This window comes from Helianthus annuus, chromosome 13 (assembly GCF_002127325.2).
Source record: "Helianthus annuus cultivar XRQ/B chromosome 13, HanXRQr2.0-SUNRISE, whole genome shotgun sequence".
NCBI classification, from domain to species: Eukaryota; Viridiplantae; Streptophyta; class Magnoliopsida; order Asterales; family Asteraceae; genus Helianthus; species Helianthus annuus.
This window is the reverse complement of record NC_035445.2, coordinates 59,340,863-59,358,599: the sequence shown is the minus strand read 5'-3', so window position 1 is coordinate 59,358,599 and position 17,737 is coordinate 59,340,863. Positions and strand designations below refer to the sequence as shown.

The window sequence follows — 17,737 nt, the reverse complement described above, 5'->3', positions numbered from 1 at the left end:
AAAACACGATATAACACTATCACTCTCTACAACATGCTAGGACAAGTGCACCCATCGTTGGCGTAGTATAGTGATGGTAAGATACCCAGGTCGTCCAAGGACACAGGAGCTTTTAATTAGGGGTGAGCAAATTAACCACCATAACCGATAACCGAACCATAACCAACATAACCGAACCACTAATAACCGATAACCAATATAAACAATGGTTATGGTTATGAAACTTTGTATAACCGCTCAATCGGTTATGATTATGGTTATGAAGCTTTCGTTAACCGAATATAACCGAAACCGAACCGAAGTTGTGATGTTAACTTTATATAATAGATTTGTGTTTTAGAAAACCATATAGAGGGTTTTCCTAATATAAAAGTATGTTACTAACAAAATGATCTTGATGTAGATGCCATTTATTTTGATAAAGAACTAAGGTGTTATGGCCATAATTGTTTTTGTTTGAGAATTGCGTTATTAAAAAGAACTCTAAATCGGTAGTTTAACCAAAAAGTTTAGTCTCCGTTATCTTATAAAATAGGCTCAAGCTAAGTTCAAATCGTGCACAACCCTATTTATTTCAAACCTTGGTTGGTTACTTAACCGAAATTAACCAAAACCGAACCATAACCGACTTCATAACCGATTAACCGTAACCGAAGTTTGGTTATGGTTATGGTTACCAAAACTCCATAACCGAACTAGCGGTTATGGTTATGGTTAATAGTAAAAACCGACCCAAACCGACCCATGCACACCCCTACTTTTAATACTGGAATATCGTCGACGTCTAATCTAATCAAATTTTAAGGAAAGATTTTTAATAAGTAAAATAAATAAGCTAAATAGATTAAGAAACAAACAGACAAGATAGAATCACTTGGCTCCGACTCATCTTGTATATATGTATCCTTTGATGATTTCTGTACTTCGGGTTTTTTTAAGAGAGTATCTTAGTTATAGTGGCATGTCCATCTTTTGGAGGCAACACAACCCTCAGCCATATTGGTCTGACTCAGTAGGGATACAGCCCCACAAGGCCAGAATATTGAAAGATAATTAAGTAAGTTATTAATGCAAAATGTGGTATGTCCCTCTTTTGGAGGCAACGCTACCCTTGGCCATATTGGTCTGAGTCAGTAGGAATACAGTCCCTCAAGGCCGATTTAAAGTTTTAATAGTAATTTATTTATAAGGGATTCAAGTCATTCTTACTTCCCCCGATTTGATGATAACTGCCTAAAAGGAAGTCCTAATAAGCTTGAATCAAGTCCTCGCAGGATCTATACACTGAACGAGGCAAGAACTTTACCATACCACCCTTCTAACCCCCTTCGAGGCAGTTAACGCGCTTTATGTAGACCATAAAGACACGAATGAGTGAATCAACAAAATTGAAGATATGATAGAATAAAGTTCACTTTCAAGATTTGCATATCTGGAAGTTGACCACGACCCGTGTCCTTGAGACACAGCCCCGTGTCTCTTGTTTGCTTCTGTTTGTTTTCTTCTTCCTAGAATCATGGGTGGGGCACAGCCCCATGCCCGGCAGGCATGGCCCGTGCTTGTCTTCTGACACGCTTTATATAGACCATAAAGACACGAATGAGTGAATCAACGAAACGTGAAGATATGATAGAATAAAGTTCACTTTCAATATAAAAACAAGTTATTAAAGTCAATAATACATACCCAATTAAAAAGATAACCAAAGATTGGAAATCAAAAGTAATACATAAATGACTTGTCTTCACCAAGTGATGTATGAGATTAGGCAAGCGTGTCTCTTGTTTGCTTCTGTTTGTCTTCTTCTTCCTGGAATCGTGGGTGGGACACAGCCCCATGCCCGGCAGGTATGGCCCGTGCGTGTCTTCTGATTTGCTGTTTTTGGACTTGGGGTGAACCTTGGAGGGTTGGTATATTTTATCAACTTCCCTTCTTTTGTATTCATGCTGGTGTTTGCCGTTAATTTGTTCCCTTTGTACATTTAAGCTATTATAATCCTGAAAATTAAAAGTATACAAAGAGACGCACTTTTTCCAACATTAACACTAAAAGGGTTGTTTTTTTTACCTTATTTGATATAATTTATATGTTGTATTTGGCGCATATCAAATACCCCACACTTGAATATGTGCTTTTCCTTATGTAAAAATCTTTAATATTGCTTACACACCCAAATGAAATGGTAGAGAAGAAGTTTTCGGGTCTTGTTTGTAGAGTTTCGGGAATCCAAGTTCCTTTTATTCTTGTTTTTATTTTATTTATAATCCCATTCGACATGATTTATTTGGAACTCTTTAAGAAAAATAAATATTTTTGGGCATAACATGGCTTTTAAAATTTCATTTAACTATATACAAATTCACACACCTCACAACTGATCACTCAACACTCGGCCGGAGATCTATAAGTGAAATGCTCAATCCTGATAACTTACTCCTACCATATGCTTGACAAGTAATCAAACCTCATCCTTTTTAACATAATCTTTGTAAATATCAAGAGGACTTTAAAAGGGTAGGTTTTTGGTTAAGGATAAGGTAGTTTTATTTGAAAAGTGGCTAAAGGCGTAAAATGTCGGTTTTCTTTTGAAAATTTATTTGTGACTTAGGTACCAACTAAATGCTTATAAGCAATAAGATTGCTTATTTTATTTCATGCAACTAGATATTTTTTTTTGATAGAATATTCACAAGAAAATTAAGTCACATACTTTTGCGTATTTTAAAAGAACCGAATTTTACTAAAATAAAGGGGTGTAAAAGTAAAAGATGTTTTGGGTGATGGGTGATTTATGCAAAATGGTGTTTTGTGGGTTTTGAAATGAAAAGTTTAGGCTCAAAAGGGTTGACTAAGGGAAAATTTTCTGGAGAGATAAATAGAAAATAAACTTGAAAAAGAAAAAAAGGGTTTATGGTCCTAATGCCTCAATCATGTACTTACTTGGATTAGTCGGTAAGAACCGGGAATGTATTGTCTTATCAAGTTCTAAATTCGTAAGAACCGTATGGGCTATTCACACAAGAAATGAAAAGTGAGCATTTAGTAAAGATATGGTATTGAATTCCCGGTAAAGGCTCAAAACTCACAATTTGTGAGAAAAAGGGTAAAAATGTGAAAACATATATACAGTTAAATTTTAAAAAGATTGCCATGCCTTTGTATGAATTTTTCTTATATGGTTCTTTTTATCACGGCGCTATCGGTTGTAAACTTGTAAAAACTTGAACTTTTAGAATTTGGTTTTCTAACTCAAACTATAAATAAGACAAAACAAACTAAAAAATTATTTTTGAAAAATATTTGGGGTGTTTTAGCTGTTCCAAGTAGAGTTTTGTGTAAGAGTTGTTTTAAAACAAACAAATTCAAGCCCCCCCCCACCCTTAAATTACACATTGTCCCCAATCTGTCCAAAATTGGTTAGATATGATTAAATGTGTTAATGTGGGTGAAAAACAACAAATCTTTAAAAAATCAGACATTAGACACGGGGGCATGTCTGGGGGACACGACCCAGTGTAAAAAGTGCTAGTACCATGACTTCTGTGAAAATTTCCAGAAGGCAGACACGGGGGCGTGACCGGCAGGCACGGCCCCATGTCAAAAGTGTCAGTAACGAAAATTTTCTAGAAGACAAACACGGGGGTGTGCCTATAGGACACGACCCCGTGTAAAAGTTCTAAAATCAAAATTATTTTTCGTAGACTTGAGGCACGAGGGCGTGCTTACCTTACACAGACTCTTGCTGCACTTACTGTTTTAAAGATTTTGTCGTTTGGCCATTTTCATCCTTCTTTTAAGTGTATTTTATTCCTACACGAAGGAAACTTAAAAATAAAACTATTAACTAAAAGTTACACTATGATTTAAAATACTTTATTGTTGGATAGTCCAACGAATGGCTCCATGGTGCACCATGTTTATAAGGGTCCTTGGCTAGACCCAAAGTTGATCAAATGTTACCCGAGCGGGATGACTCGCATCCCAAGTTGCACCGGCTGAGGCGTAGTCTAGGCTCAAGTCTATTGCTTTGATGTAGTTGACCGAGTCACCCTTCACGTGTTCTCCCACTTCAAACTTTATTTCCTTGTCACTTACCCTCAATGTTAGCCTTCCGTCACTCATATCCACCATTGCCCGTGCAGTGGCGAGGAATGCCCTTCCTAATATGAGTGGGATCTTGGTGTCTTCCTCCATATCAAGGATCACAAAGTCGTTCGGGAAAACAAATTCCCCAACCTTGACCAAGAGATTTTCCACGACACCTTGAGGGTATTTTACCGACCTGTCCGCGAGTTGTATGCTCATCCTTGTAGGATGTGGCTTTCCTAGTCCGAGTCAGTTGAACATAGAGGCATGCATTAGGTTGATGCTATCCCCCAGGTCGGCAAGCGCGTTGCTTATTGGTGATCCTCCAATGGAGCAAGGAATGGTGAAGCTTCCGGGATCAATCTTCTTTTGGGGGAGTTAAGGAGTGCCGCTAATCATTCTTCACTCAAGTTGACTTGTTGGATTGACTCAATCTTCCTTTTAGGAGTGAGGATGTCTTTCATGAATTTGGAGTATTTTGGCATTTATGTGAGAACTTCCACGAAAGGGAGGTTGATGTGAAGTTTTTTAAGTAAGCTTACAAACTTGGTGAATTGCTCGTCGGTCTTTTGCCGTAGTAAACGACCAGGATAAGGGACTAGTGGTGGTTTGGTTGGATCGGTATTTTGGGGTTGAGATTTTCTTGGTTATTGGCTATGAGTGTGTTTGTGGGTTGTGTAGTGGTTTGGGGTGATGTTGGTTCATTATCAGGTCCTACCTTCCGGTTTCTCAAATTGATAACATTTATTTGGGCTTTTAGGTTTGGTTCGGTGTTACTAGGAAAGGCTCCTTGTGGTCTTTCGGAGAAATTTTAGGCAAGTTGGCTTACTTGTTTTTCAATATTTTGCATACAAGCCCGTTGGTTCCTAATTTTGGCCTCAATTTGTAGGAACTTTTCCAAATACCTCTTGTCAGTTTTAGATAAAAGACGAGTGATGAGATCCTCAAGTCTTTCTCTTCCTCCTTGTTGTGGTTGGAAACTTTGTTGCTCATTTCGGGGTTGTTGAAAGTTAGATCGTTGATTTTGATTTTGTTGGTTATTACCTCCCGATTCCCTCCAACTAAAGTTGGGATGATTTCGTCACTCGAGGGTGAAGGAGTTGTTTGGGGATCCCGGTGGTCGTGGACGGTTATTGAGGTAATTCACCACTTTTATTTGGTTTTCCATATCTTTCATACACCTCCAGTTTTCATGTGGTCCGCCACATCCTTCACAAGCCATAACCGAAACCGTTTTATTTTGTTCAAGTTTCTTTATTTTTGTAGTTAAGGCTTCGATTTGAGCTTGTAAAGATGTGGTTTCGTCCACTTTATGGGCGCCCGGGGCTATGGATTTTGAACCCCTATGAGTGTGCCATTGAAAACTGTTTCGAGCAATTTCCTCAATTTGGTTATAAATTTCCTCGGGGCACCGATTCCTAAGGAGTCCACCGGGGTAAGAATCAAGGATTTGCCTTATGTGTGGTAAGAGTCCATTGTAGAAAATGGACACTTGTTGCCAACGTTCAAGACTATGACGCGGACACTTCCTTAATAACTTCTTGAACATCTCCTATGTCTCGTACAAAGATTTCTCGTCGTCTTGAGAGTATGAATTAATCTCCGTCATGAGTTTGGCGGTTTTAGCGGGAGGGAAATATTTGTATTGCTCGGTCTTTGAGGGGAAATGGGAACATACAGATCAGGATAGCATCGTTGGAGGCACCGTTGATCCGAAAGGTGTCACATATTTCCAAAAAGTTGGTAATATGTTAATGGGGATCTACATCGGGTAGGCCATGAAAGGTGGCGGAATTTTGGAGCATTTGGATTAGGTATGGCTGAAGCTCAAAGTTGTTGGCATCGAAATTAGGAGGATTTATAGCGGCTCTAAGATTACTGGCTGTAGGCCGTAGGTAATCCATGAGAGTACGTTGATCCGCCATGAGGAGGTTTTGGATTGAGGTTTTTTGTCGGTTTTTAGCTTGAAGTCTTCTCCTTAAAAAGCGCTCGGGTTCTTCAAGTGGCACTTTTATGTCTTTGTCGGAGGTGGAGGTCATGCACCAATTCGTATCTTCTGCGAATTATACAGAGTTGTGTGACTTTCTGCGGGAGGTTTTGGGTTGAGACTTTTTGTCGGTTTTTAGCTTGAATTCTTCTCCTTAAAAAGCGCTTGGGTTCTTCAAGCGGCACTTTTATGTCTTTGTCGGAGGTGGAGGTCATGCACTAGTTCGTATCTTCTGCGAATTATATAGAGTTGTATGAATTTCTACGAATAAAAACACAAAAATGGCTGATCAGAAGAGTAGCACGGTCCCATGTCTATGTAGGCACGACCTTATGCTGTCTAGAAAAAGTTTCTGTTTTTAGGTTCCCAGATACTAAAGGTTTGATACGACCTCATGCTCCTGTAACACGGCCCCGTGTTATTATTCCAGTAACAAGAAAACAACTTTTCCCATATATTGTAGGTCTGACACGACCCTGTGTTGATCGAACACGTCCCCGTGTTATTTCTGCAGAAAGTTGAAAAACTGGAAAAAAAAGAAGAAAAAAATTAGAAAAACATAAAAATGATTAAGCCGTCGATTTTAAACTTTCTTAAAAATCCTTGTGTCCTTCAAGCAGGGGAGTGTGCTAACCCAAGATGAGGGAAGTGTACGAGACCAAGAGAAAGTGTGCGGTTGGTCCATCTAATCGCATATATTAGTTTGTGCGGTTGGATTTTATATTCGTTTGAACATTATTCACACTCACATACATATACATATATACATTCAAAATTCACACAACAATTATTTAGTAATTTCATTCATTGCTTTCACATAATAACTTCACAAACCACAATATAAAAATGAAAGTCGTATAGGAAAGACTTGAGTGTCACATTATCCACAAATTCAAAGAAATTTCGTCCTGAAATTTAGAACGCAGCCACTGACAAGCTAGTGTGTTTAAATGTTTTCGCTGTCACAATTCTGTTTCATACCAAACAAACATGGATTTACACATTACTTGCCTAATTTTTTGGAATTTTTTGCAGAAATGAGTGGTCTACAAGAAAAAAAGAGTGTAATTAGGTGAAGTTGAAATATGTTATCAGATTTAGGTAGGTTGTGAAATTAAATAGAGACCTTCTACCATTTTTCTGCAAAAAAACAGAAGTTCTGCCAAAAGCTGCCAATCATGTACAAGATCTCAGGTTGAAACAGCGACCTTGTGAAGGTCGCTGTTTGAAGTCACAATCTTTAACAAGGTCGCGAATTCATGTCACAGTCTTCATAAAGGTCGCGGATTCATCTCCCAATCTTCCTAAAGGTCGCAGATTCATCTCCCAAGCTTGTTAAAGGTCGCAGATTCATCTCCCAAGCTTGTTAAAGGTCGCAGTTTGATGTACAAACCATGTGAAGGTCGCTGTTTCATGTACAAACCTTCTTAAAGGTTGCTGTTTCATGTACAAACGTTGTTAAAGGTCGCAGATTCATGTACAAACCTTATTAAAGGTCGCAGTTTGATGTCACAAATCCATATAAGGTCGCTGTTTTGTCTCACAAGCCTATATAAGGTCTCTGTTTTGAACCACAACTTTATTAAAGGTTGCAGATTCATATGGCAAGCTTAATAAAGGTTGTTGTTTCATACTACAAAGTTTATGAAGCTCGTAGAATGATATTAAATGTGTTCTGAAAATCGAAATTTATACTACACATAACAGATGCACACCAAATTCGTGTGTTGTGAACATACTGTGTTTGTTAAAAAAATATACTTTTGAAATTTAAATTTTGTTTGTATGATGTTCTTTATTAAAAATGATTGTTGGTTGATATATTTGCCGATTGGAAAATTTGGTCAATGTATGATGATTCTCTTGGATCATTCGTCATGATGTTTTTCTCAGTTTTAATATTCGTATACGAAGTGGGAAGATCTTGTGTGGATGAGAAAGATTATTCTCATCTACCATCTCCTCCCGTAACGTGTACGAGTATAATAAAATCTGCTACTGTGGATGCATCAACGTCCGCTATTGAGTCTTATGAAAGACTTAGCAGACGCTGAGGTATATGTCATCTACCACCTCCTCCCGTAAATTATTCTGCCAGTTTTGGTGTTGGAATCAGCCCCATGGAGATCCTCCAGCATCCTTAACCTTCGACCTCTCATTTCCTTCGCATAAAAAGTTGCATCAGGAAGCTCGATATAAGAAGAAATGAGACGGGATTCACTGTATTTTACTTCTAATTGGAAGCCCGACAAACAGTCTTGCAATTAGAAATGATTTGTTAAAATAGTACGCAGTGAACATTGTATTTCTGCCTTTATGTAATTAAAATAGTACTACATTTATGTAATTTGCGAGTTAGATAGATCCTATTGTAATGTTGTAAACCTTTTTATATTTGGGTTTGTATCATGCCTTGTTGTAACCCTAATTTCAATGATGGTTGAAAAAAAAAATTAGAACCAAGACTTCAAACGAATAATAAAATCCGACTAACTGATTAGTTGAAACAAATCACCACTTCAATGTATTTAAATTTGTTTTAAGAGAACTACCATTTTTACTTTTTTGAATTTTTAAAAAATATTATTATATGTATATTCATCCAGTAGATGGTGGGCTCCACCAACTATCTTGTTACTCCAACACTATAAATACTGGTTGTATTAGGTTCTCAACCCACTCATCCTTAACATTTCCTAACAAACCAAATCCAGCTTACACAACCCACTCATCCTTATCATATCTTAACATTTCACTTTGTTAGTTCATGGATTCCTTTCGGCCATACCTTGTAAGACTATATTGGGGCGGTGTGTTTTCCTTTGTTAACGGGGCTGTTCAGTTTGACCAATCCATGCTAACAACCTCTTTCCTTATGCGACATAAATCGTTGTATGAGGAATTGGTGGATTCAATCTGTAATCATGTTCAACTTCAGAAAGAATCGGTGCGCCTTTCATTGTTACTAGGGTACACGTTTCAGGGCATATCTCAGACAACAAAAATTTTCAACGATGATGGTATTGAAACAATGAACTATTTAGCCCAAGTATCGGAAACCAACTTCATTGCCGAGATCTATGTTCAGTGGGAGGCAGTCAATCCTGTCCAACACATGAGTTTCACAAACCTTCTGCATGACATTACACAACGTAATATTGTTGACACCCAAGATTCTGATGAAGATGACGAGGGAAACGGGCAAACAACTCAAGAACACCACTTGATGCCTGCTGTTGATAACATAGTAGGTCCGTCCTCCCAGTTTCTGGTGGGTGACAACAATAATGACGGTTTTGATGATTCGGAAAGTTGCAGCACCGAAGAGAGTTCTGAAAGTGAAGAGGCACCACCATCTGACGATGGTACTTCTGACGACGAGGCTGCAGTCAACCAACACACTGAGTTGACCCTGGCTCAGCCGCGGCCTATCATTCCAGCGACACATGACGACCCAGACGAGGACGAGGAACTTAGGGATTACATGTGTCCGGATTATGAAGATAATCCAATGGACGTATGGAATACAAAAGTAAAACATATACGTCTCGGCATGTATTTCAAGTCAAAACAGGAGGTGGACCTTGCTATCCGAGAATGGAACATTCGCCGTGGAAGGGAAATTTTTGTGATGGATAGCAAACCAACTTTATACAAAGTTAAATGCTACACGAGAAACAAAAATTTTAAAAACCCTTTCCCTCATGCTCCTTTGTGTGAATGGCGTGCAACGGCATCAAAACAGAAACACCAACACCTTTGGCAAATTACCAACTGGGCGCCTGCCCACACTTGTTATTCCACGGTGGTACGCAACAACAACAGGTGCCTTAGATCTAAGGATATCGCTGCACACATCCTGCCACAAATTCGTACAGACATTGCGTTGAAGGTGAAACACATCAGGACGCATATAAAGCAAGCGATGTCTGTCGATGTTACGTATACGAAGGCGTGGCGTGGACGAAGAAAGGCAATTGAGAGGATATATGGAACCTGGGAAAGCAACTTTCAGGAGCTGCCAAAGTACGTGTTACGGCTTCAGTCTCGAAACCCTGGTACGGTGGTTTCATGGTTTCATCACCAGCACTCGGCTCCAGGACATCCAACATTCAAATATGTTTTTTGGGCATTTGGTCCTTCTATTCGCGCGTTTCATCTTTGCCAGCCTGTCATCTCTGTGGACGGCACACACTTGAAAGGAGGGTACCGTGGTAAGTTGTTGGTTGCGGTAACCAAAAACGCCAACAACTACATAATGCCAGTGGCGTACGCGCTAGTTGACGAAGAGACGGTTCATAGTTGGTGTTGGTTTTTCCAAAATTTGAGAGAATACGTCACCAAAGACTGTAACAGTAGAATTTGTGTTCTATCAGACCGTCATGCCGGGATAATTAATGCGATGGAGAACCTTCTGGATTGGAGGGAACCAAACGCCTACCACCGTTATTGTCTTCGGCATGTCAAAAGCAATTTTAGTGGTAGGTTCAAGACCAAATCTCTTAGGAAGCTGTGTTGGATGATCGGGAGCACAAGTCATCGAAGAAAGTATCTTTGGGCTGTGAGGGAAATGCAGATGTTAAATCGGGGTGCTTGGAACTACCTGAACGACATCGACAAAAGCAAGTGGACTATTGTTCATGACCGCGGAAACCGTCGTTGGGGTAACCTTACGACGAACATATCTGAGTCTATGAATAATGTCTTACGGGAAGCAAGACTCTTGCCAGTAAAAGCCTTAATTCATTATACGTTCATGAAGGACGTATCAGAGTATGCTCGCCACGCGCAGATGGCCCACAGCTGCAATACCCCTCTACCCCCTCGAATTTGGTCCAGGTTTAACAAGTTGCATTCCGTAGCCATGCAACATCAATGTCCGTCTACGATGTCAGAGAAGGTCGTTACGCGGTGGTTTCAAGGGAAGAAACCAATGATGACGGTGGAAACGAGTACACCGTTGAATACGGACGCAGCCGGTGCTCATGCGGGAAATGGCAAATGCTTAGATTCCCTTGTTCCCATGCTATCGCAGTTTGCGCTTGGAGGGGTGAGCAACCACATGACGTTACCCACTCCATATTCCACACCACCACCTATCAGGAACAGTATAGCGGTCATTTTTTCACCCTGGGACACAAAGATGAGTGGGAAGAAGCGGACTGGACAATTCAAGGGGACCCTTCGAGGGTCACAACACATCGTGGCAGGGTTCGTTCAAGAAGAATTCAAAACGAGATGGATGTTAACTACCACGATGAACCCCATGCACGTCGATGTAGCAGATGCGGAGAAACCGGGCACAACAGGAAGACCTGTGGCCGACGTTAAGTTAGTATCTTTTTGTGGTTTTAATGTTAACTGTTAGGTGTATCCTCCTATGTTTTGTGTTTGGTATTTCTGTTTGAATTGTCAATTGGTGGTGTAATTTAACAATTAAGACATGTGTTCCAAAAAAATGAGTTTTTATGACTATTAATTTAAGAAAATTCACAAACACAAAACACTAAATAAAAACATCAAAGTACATTACGTGGTTTATTTTAATTTAGGAGAATTCACGAACACACAATACATCTACCAATACAGGAACCCCTAAGTCACTAACGACGGCATCATCTGGAATCAAAAGGATGTATCAGAGTCGCTGTCAAAGTTGTCATATTATTCCCATGGATCATCACTAACGACGGCATCATCTGATAACGCATTAGAGTCACGATCACTGTCGTATTGGTGGTAGCACATGCTATGGTAGATGCATCCAAACCTACATACCGGGTATGGATCTATAACCCTTGGCGATGCAGTGTTAGGGTTCTGCACAATCCAAGGATTTGGATGTTCAATATATGGTGGTGGGCGAGGATGTTGGTTGAGGGGTGAAGGTCTGGGAGGGGCATGCAGGTGTTCAGTGGAGGGGAGCACACTGTTAGGGTTTGGTTGTCGACCAATATGGTTACTGTTGGTTTGGGGTGCAAGAAAGTTACGGTTGGGTTGTGGTTGAACAGAGTTAACGTTGGGTTGTGGATGAGCAGTGTTACGGTTCGGTTGTGGCTGAACAGAGTTACGGTTTGGTTGTCGTTCAACATTTGCAGGGTTTGGCTCCCCTTCATGTATATGCAAATGAAAATGAATGTGTAATTCGTTATCACCATCTGCATAACGGTTCCGGTGATCTTCGTTACCTTGGTTTGGGGGCCAATACTGATAGTCTGTTTGGGTATCCGGCATAAATGTTATCATCTGTGACGCGGGGGTAACAAACCCTGTCAGACTAGTGTTGGGGTCCATCATATGGGACGAGGGGCTAAAAAACCCCGCCTGACTTATGTTTGGGTCTACAAACTGATTGTTGTTACCCATTTCATTCTGTTGGGGGTTCAATAACTCACCGACGTCAAAACCCTCGGAGCATGCCGTAGCCAACGCTGACTCCCATGATACACCCATATCAGTATTACCAAGGTTTACTGCAAAATTTACATCTTCGTTACCACCGGATCCTGATCCCCCCCTGTTTCGAAGTTTGGGCCCCAATTTGAGGTCCCGGCCTCTTCAACGTTTCTACCACCACGAGCACGACGTCGGGGCCTGCCTACCCTCTGTGTACGAGGATATGAAACAAGGTCCACCGGCTCCTGTGACAGATGAGTCGGATATTGTGTGTATTGTGGAACATTAGACATCTCAAGGGCCCGATACGCCGCACCATGAATAACGTCCACATCTTCAGATCGGTGAATTAGACCCATCGTCTCCGACTGCAAAAAAAATAATTAATAATTAATTTTTTACTAAAATTAAAAAAGGTAACTTTCAATAATTTTAAACTTGTATATACCATCATTTGGACCCTCACTCCTTCGTCTTGAAAACCGCTCGTAGGGCCAGCTGACAACTGTGGGTTAGACACATATAACACCGTATGTTGCATGTACCACGACATGTAATCATTGGCAACTCCAACAGATGTCATGAGTTCCCCGGTCACCAAGTTTTGATGACGTGCCTCCCACTGACTAACATACGGTGCGCGACGACTTAACCAGTTCCAGCCGGTTTTCCCACTCCGGTTCATGGAATGAAGTCTGGCATGCTCATTATGATCTATGGCAATTGGGTTAGGTATGTACTGGAACATGCCAAACTGTCTCATCACTCGTTGAGGATAGTGATGCTCCACAACCGAGTAGCATAGCAAAGGGCAACAACTCCGCCAAATTCCCATACCACTACGACATATATCGGGGAGTCTACCGACAATGTCGTCGTATGGTCTCCAATTAAACTGCAACAAAAAAAAAATTCATTCATTAGAAACGTGTTCAAACAAACTTTAAATTTATATGTCAACAACTAACAACCATACCGTTGCCTCGGTCATTGATTGCAGCTGAGATCTATATGTTCTCAGGCACTGTGTGGAAACATCTGTACACGTTAAGCTTCCCTTCCACCTAAAAGGAAAAATAAAAAAAATAACATAAGTCAGCAGGTATATATATACAAAATAATAAATTTAATTAGTTCCAATTCACACTACCGAGCAGCTAACGGGGCATTGTACTGGAACCGGGCAACAGCAGGAGCAACACAACGAATCCTCTCCCAAGCCCACACTTGTAGAAGCGCAACTGGGCCAGTAATGGCTATAGCATTAGGTGCTGTAGCATTACAAAGGTTTTTGTAAAGGTGTGCTAACACAGCACCGCCCCAACTATATCCCGAACATGCGGGCAAGTCTACCAGAAATTCTAAAAATTTGACATCAATCAGGTTGTTTGCATTATCAGGAAAGATTGTGCACCCTATCAAATAAAATATTATTTGACGTGCACGAAAAATGCAATCTTCATCTGATGCTTCATTTTCAGAAAAATTGGATGACGTTATTTGTGCTAAAACTCGGGAGGACCTAACCCTTTTGCCCCTCACATGACCTTCGTAAGGGGTAAACCCCAACACCGTTTGACACTTGTCTCGTACAGTATACATCGACATACCAGTGTCAGCCCCAGAAATAGGCAACCCATCTCTCGGTAGCCCCCACAACACGTTGACATCCTGTAATGTCACGGTCGTTTCTCCAAAAGGAAGGTGAAACGTGTGAGTTTCTGGCCTCCATCTCTCAACCAACGCAGTTATTAACGCGTGGTCAACATACTTGTACCCAACTTGCAGTATCCCGCTGAATCCTGCTGAATGTATTAAACCTTCTACCCTTCCACTAACCGGATTTTCTTTCATATATTGCCAGAACGTTCGATCTGATCGTCTAACATCTAATGGCTGATCATACGCTGTTGGATTTTTAAACACCTCAAACGCACGGTGATTGTTGCCCAAGAACAACACTGATGCATTCATCGGACCAGGATGACATTCAAAATTCATCTTCGGTTGATAAAACTTGACTGAATTTTTTTCGTTAATGAAAGGATTGAGTTTGATATTGAAAATGTATCTCAACTCCTTTGCTTTATGTTCATATGTAAATACTTCACTCTGTGCCTTAATTTTCGAATTCATGGTGTTTGCAGAAATTTTTCTTACACTACAGTTGGATTCTCTTACACACAACTATTCAAATTAGCAGGTTTTATTTCATATCATGTGAGAGCTAGGGTCAAGTCATATCACCTTCACATTTACCACTCACATTTCATGCAACAAATGGACAAAAACCTCAAACATGCACCTATACACTACCATCCGAAAGCTGAATAAATTCTGCAACGTTTGCCATATTTACAAAGACTGTACATGAATCTGCCATACTTTAATAAAGTTGCGAGACAAAACTTCGACCTTTATTAAGCTTGTGGTTCAAATCTGCGACCTTTAATAAAGTTGAGAAACAAAACAGCGACCTTATACATGCTTGGGAGATGAATCAGCGACCTTTAACAAGCTTGGGAGATGAATCTGCGACCTTTAACAAGCTTGGGAGATGAATCTGCGACCTTTAGGAAGATTGGGAGATGAATCCGCGACCTTTATGAAGATTGTGACATGAATTTGCGACCTTGTTAAAGATTGTGACTTCAAACAGCGACCTTCACAAGGTCGCTGTTTCAACCTGAGATCTTGTACATGATTGACAGCTTTTGGCAGAACTTCTGTTTTTTTGCAGAAAAATGGTAGAAGGTCTCTATTTCATTTCACAACCTACCTAAATCTGATAACATATTTCAACTTCACCTAATTACACTCTTTTTTCTTGTAGACCACTCATTTCTGCAAAAAATTCAATTTTTTGCCACTTAAAATTATATAAATAGTTCATAGGTCTAAATGGACTAGAATGTGCTTCCATCCAACATAAAAATAGGTGGAGTTTGTAAGAAGACGAATATGGTTAAACTTTTAAAAACCATAAGTTACGATATGTTAAGAATTAGAGGTTGCTACACAAATTGTTAATTTAGATAAATGTCAGGACGAAAACAAAACTTAACTAATTAAACTAGGATTTGGAGATATATTTCATGTTATAAATCATAGCCAATAAGTTATATATCGCAAGGTAGGCTAAAGATGATAAGGATTCCACTTATTTACAAAATACGAAGCTTTCTTGGAAGCATGCACACGACTACTGCTTCTGAAATCAATGGATAGTAACAACCAACTTCACGGATTCTAAGACCTTCACGGACTGGCTTCGTAGTTCGCAATTCCAACAAAGTTACAAAATCTCCACTTTCGATTCCTGACCTTCACAGTTGTAGGTTGATGACTTGTTCTGATTCTACGAAGTGTTTCTCCGCATCATCACTTCTAAACTCACGGGTTGTATATATCAACTCTTCTATAAAACTCATTTCAACACAAAACAACCCTAAAAACACAAAACACACTTTCCAGTTTCCAAACAACCCTAATCATGGGTTCCAAGATCTCAGCCATGTTCTACATCTTCTTGATCTTCATGTCAAGTGCCTTACCACCTTTGGTTTTCGGTTGCCAAAACTGTCCATCATGTAGCCCACCTCACCACAAACCACCACACCATGGTGGATGTGGTAAGGGTTCTCCACCCAAAACTAAGCCACCCAAGAGAAGACCACCTATAGTTCTCCCACCCATAGTACATCCTCCACCTACTAGACCTCCTATTGTTCTTCCACCCATAGTACATCCACCACCGGTTACTAGACCGCCTACTAAACCGCCTATTGTTCTACCACCCATCGTACATCCACCACCGGTTACTAGACCGCCTATTGTGCTTCCACCCATTGTACATCCTCCACCTACTAAACCACCTATTGTTCTACCACCCATCGTGCATCCTCCACCTACTAAACCGCCTATTGTTCTCCCACCCATCGTACATCCACCACCTACTAAACCACCTATTGTTCTACCACCCATCGTGCATCCTCCACCTACTAAACCTCCTATTGTTCTCCCACCCATCGTACATCCACCACCTACTAAACCACCTATTGTTCTCCCACCTATAGTGATGCCCCCTCCGGTCATAGTACCACCGCCCGTCTTACCGCCACCTATCTTACCACCACCTGTCTTACCACCCATTGTGATGCCCCCTCCACCTTCTTCTTCCTATCCACCGTACACTCCCCCTGGTGGTGGCAGTGGTGGAAAAGGAGGTGGTGGTGGTAAAGGAGGAGGTGGAAGTGGAGGCAAAGGAGGAGGAGGGGGAGGTGGAGGTGGTGGTGGTGGTGGTGTTATGCCAACATGTCCAATAGATGCACTAAAGTTAGGGGCATGTGTAGATGTGCTAGGGGGATTGGTGCATATAGGGTTAGGGGATCCAGTGGAAAATGAGTGTTGCCCAGTGCTTAAAGGGTTGCTTGAGCTAGAAGCAGCAGTGTGTCTTTGCACTACCATAAGGCTTAAGCTTCTTAACCTAAATATTTTGATTCCACTTGCTCTCCAAGCCTTGGTAACTTGTGGGATGACCCCTCCACCTGGTTTTGTGTGTCCACCTCTAGTTTAATTTAAATAAATATAATAAAAATACAACAAGGTTGTGTTATGTAGCTAGCTAGGGCAGCATGCACGTTGCTAGGTATCATTATTGAGGATGATGATTGAACTAGTTATTAGTTGTTGCTCGTTTATGTAATATTATAGCTTTTATGCTATTGTAGTTAATGTATTTTTACCTATCTTTCATGTGATATCTAATATAGTAATACCTCGTTTGTATAAATATGTCATTAACATTAAAAAGGGATTTATCTATAAAAGAGAGTTAACTATTTCAATTAAATCCGTAACAAATAAACCAAGTATTGTAATTGGCTTTTTTTTTTAACAACAGGATAATGGCTAAACGTACTAGCAAGAAGCTAGAAATTGATAAAACCAAGGCAAAGAAATGATGTCCATTTAGACATGCAATTAGAAACTGAAGTTACATCTGTCGTCAAGACGATTCGAATAAAGCAAGAAAGAATGAATTCGAATCGTCTTGCCAACTTATTATTCTCGTCAGATCTTGCTAGTATACTTCCTTGCCAACTTATTATTCTCGTCTGATCTTGCTAGTATACTTCATTAATATACGGTCAAACTAGTATACCAATTCTACCTAATAAATAACATAAAATACTTATTAATAAAACTAATAATAGAAACCAACAAGTCAAGATTAAAACCCAACAACATCAACCGCTCCAATTTTAA

General features: G+C 40.2%; 2 protein-coding genes across 2 annotated transcripts; one reads left to right on the top strand and one right to left on the bottom strand.

Annotated features, from left to right (window-relative positions):
- Positions 1-12,555: 12,555 nt before the first annotated feature.
- On the bottom strand, positions 12,556-14,605 carry LOC110900970 (serine/threonine-protein phosphatase 7 long form homolog). The gene is made up of 4 exons (XM_022147825.1): positions 13,620-14,605; positions 13,446-13,533; positions 12,918-13,364; positions 12,556-12,837 (listed from the first exon to the last, which is right to left on the bottom strand). The coding sequence occupies exons 1-4, from the start codon at positions 14,603-14,605 to the stop codon at positions 12,556-12,558; spliced, it is 1,803 nt and encodes a 600-aa protein (XP_022003517.1).
- Positions 14,606-15,698: 1,093 nt separating this feature from the next.
- LOC110898024 (repetitive proline-rich cell wall protein 1) lies at positions 15,699-17,217 on the top strand. Its single transcript, XM_022144763.2, has one exon. The coding sequence runs from the start codon at positions 15,963-15,965 to the stop codon at positions 17,043-17,045; it is 1,083 nt and encodes a 360-aa protein (XP_022000455.1). The 5' UTR covers positions 15,699-15,962; the 3' UTR covers positions 17,046-17,217.
- The last annotated feature ends 520 nt before the right edge of the window (positions 17,218-17,737 follow it).

What these genes read in the sequence shown, in the direction of transcription:
- LOC110900970 (XM_022147825.1), bottom strand. Translation starts at nt 14,605, where the DNA reads ATGAATTCGAAAATTAAGGCACAGAGTGAAGTATTTACATATGAACAT. An exon ending in AATCAATGACCGAGGCAACG is followed by an intron (nt 13,365 to 13,445) that starts GTATGGTTGTTA and finishes TTTTTGTTGCAG; the next exon opens with TTTAATTGGAGACCATACGA. An exon ending in GAGTGAGGGTCCAAATGATG is followed by an intron (nt 12,838 to 12,917) that starts GTATATACAAGT and finishes TTTTTTTTGCAG; the next exon opens with TCGGAGACGATGGGTCTAAT.
- LOC110898024 (XM_022144763.2), top strand. Translation starts at nt 15,963, where the DNA reads ATGGGTTCCAAGATCTCAGCCATGTTCTACATCTTCTTGATCTTCATG.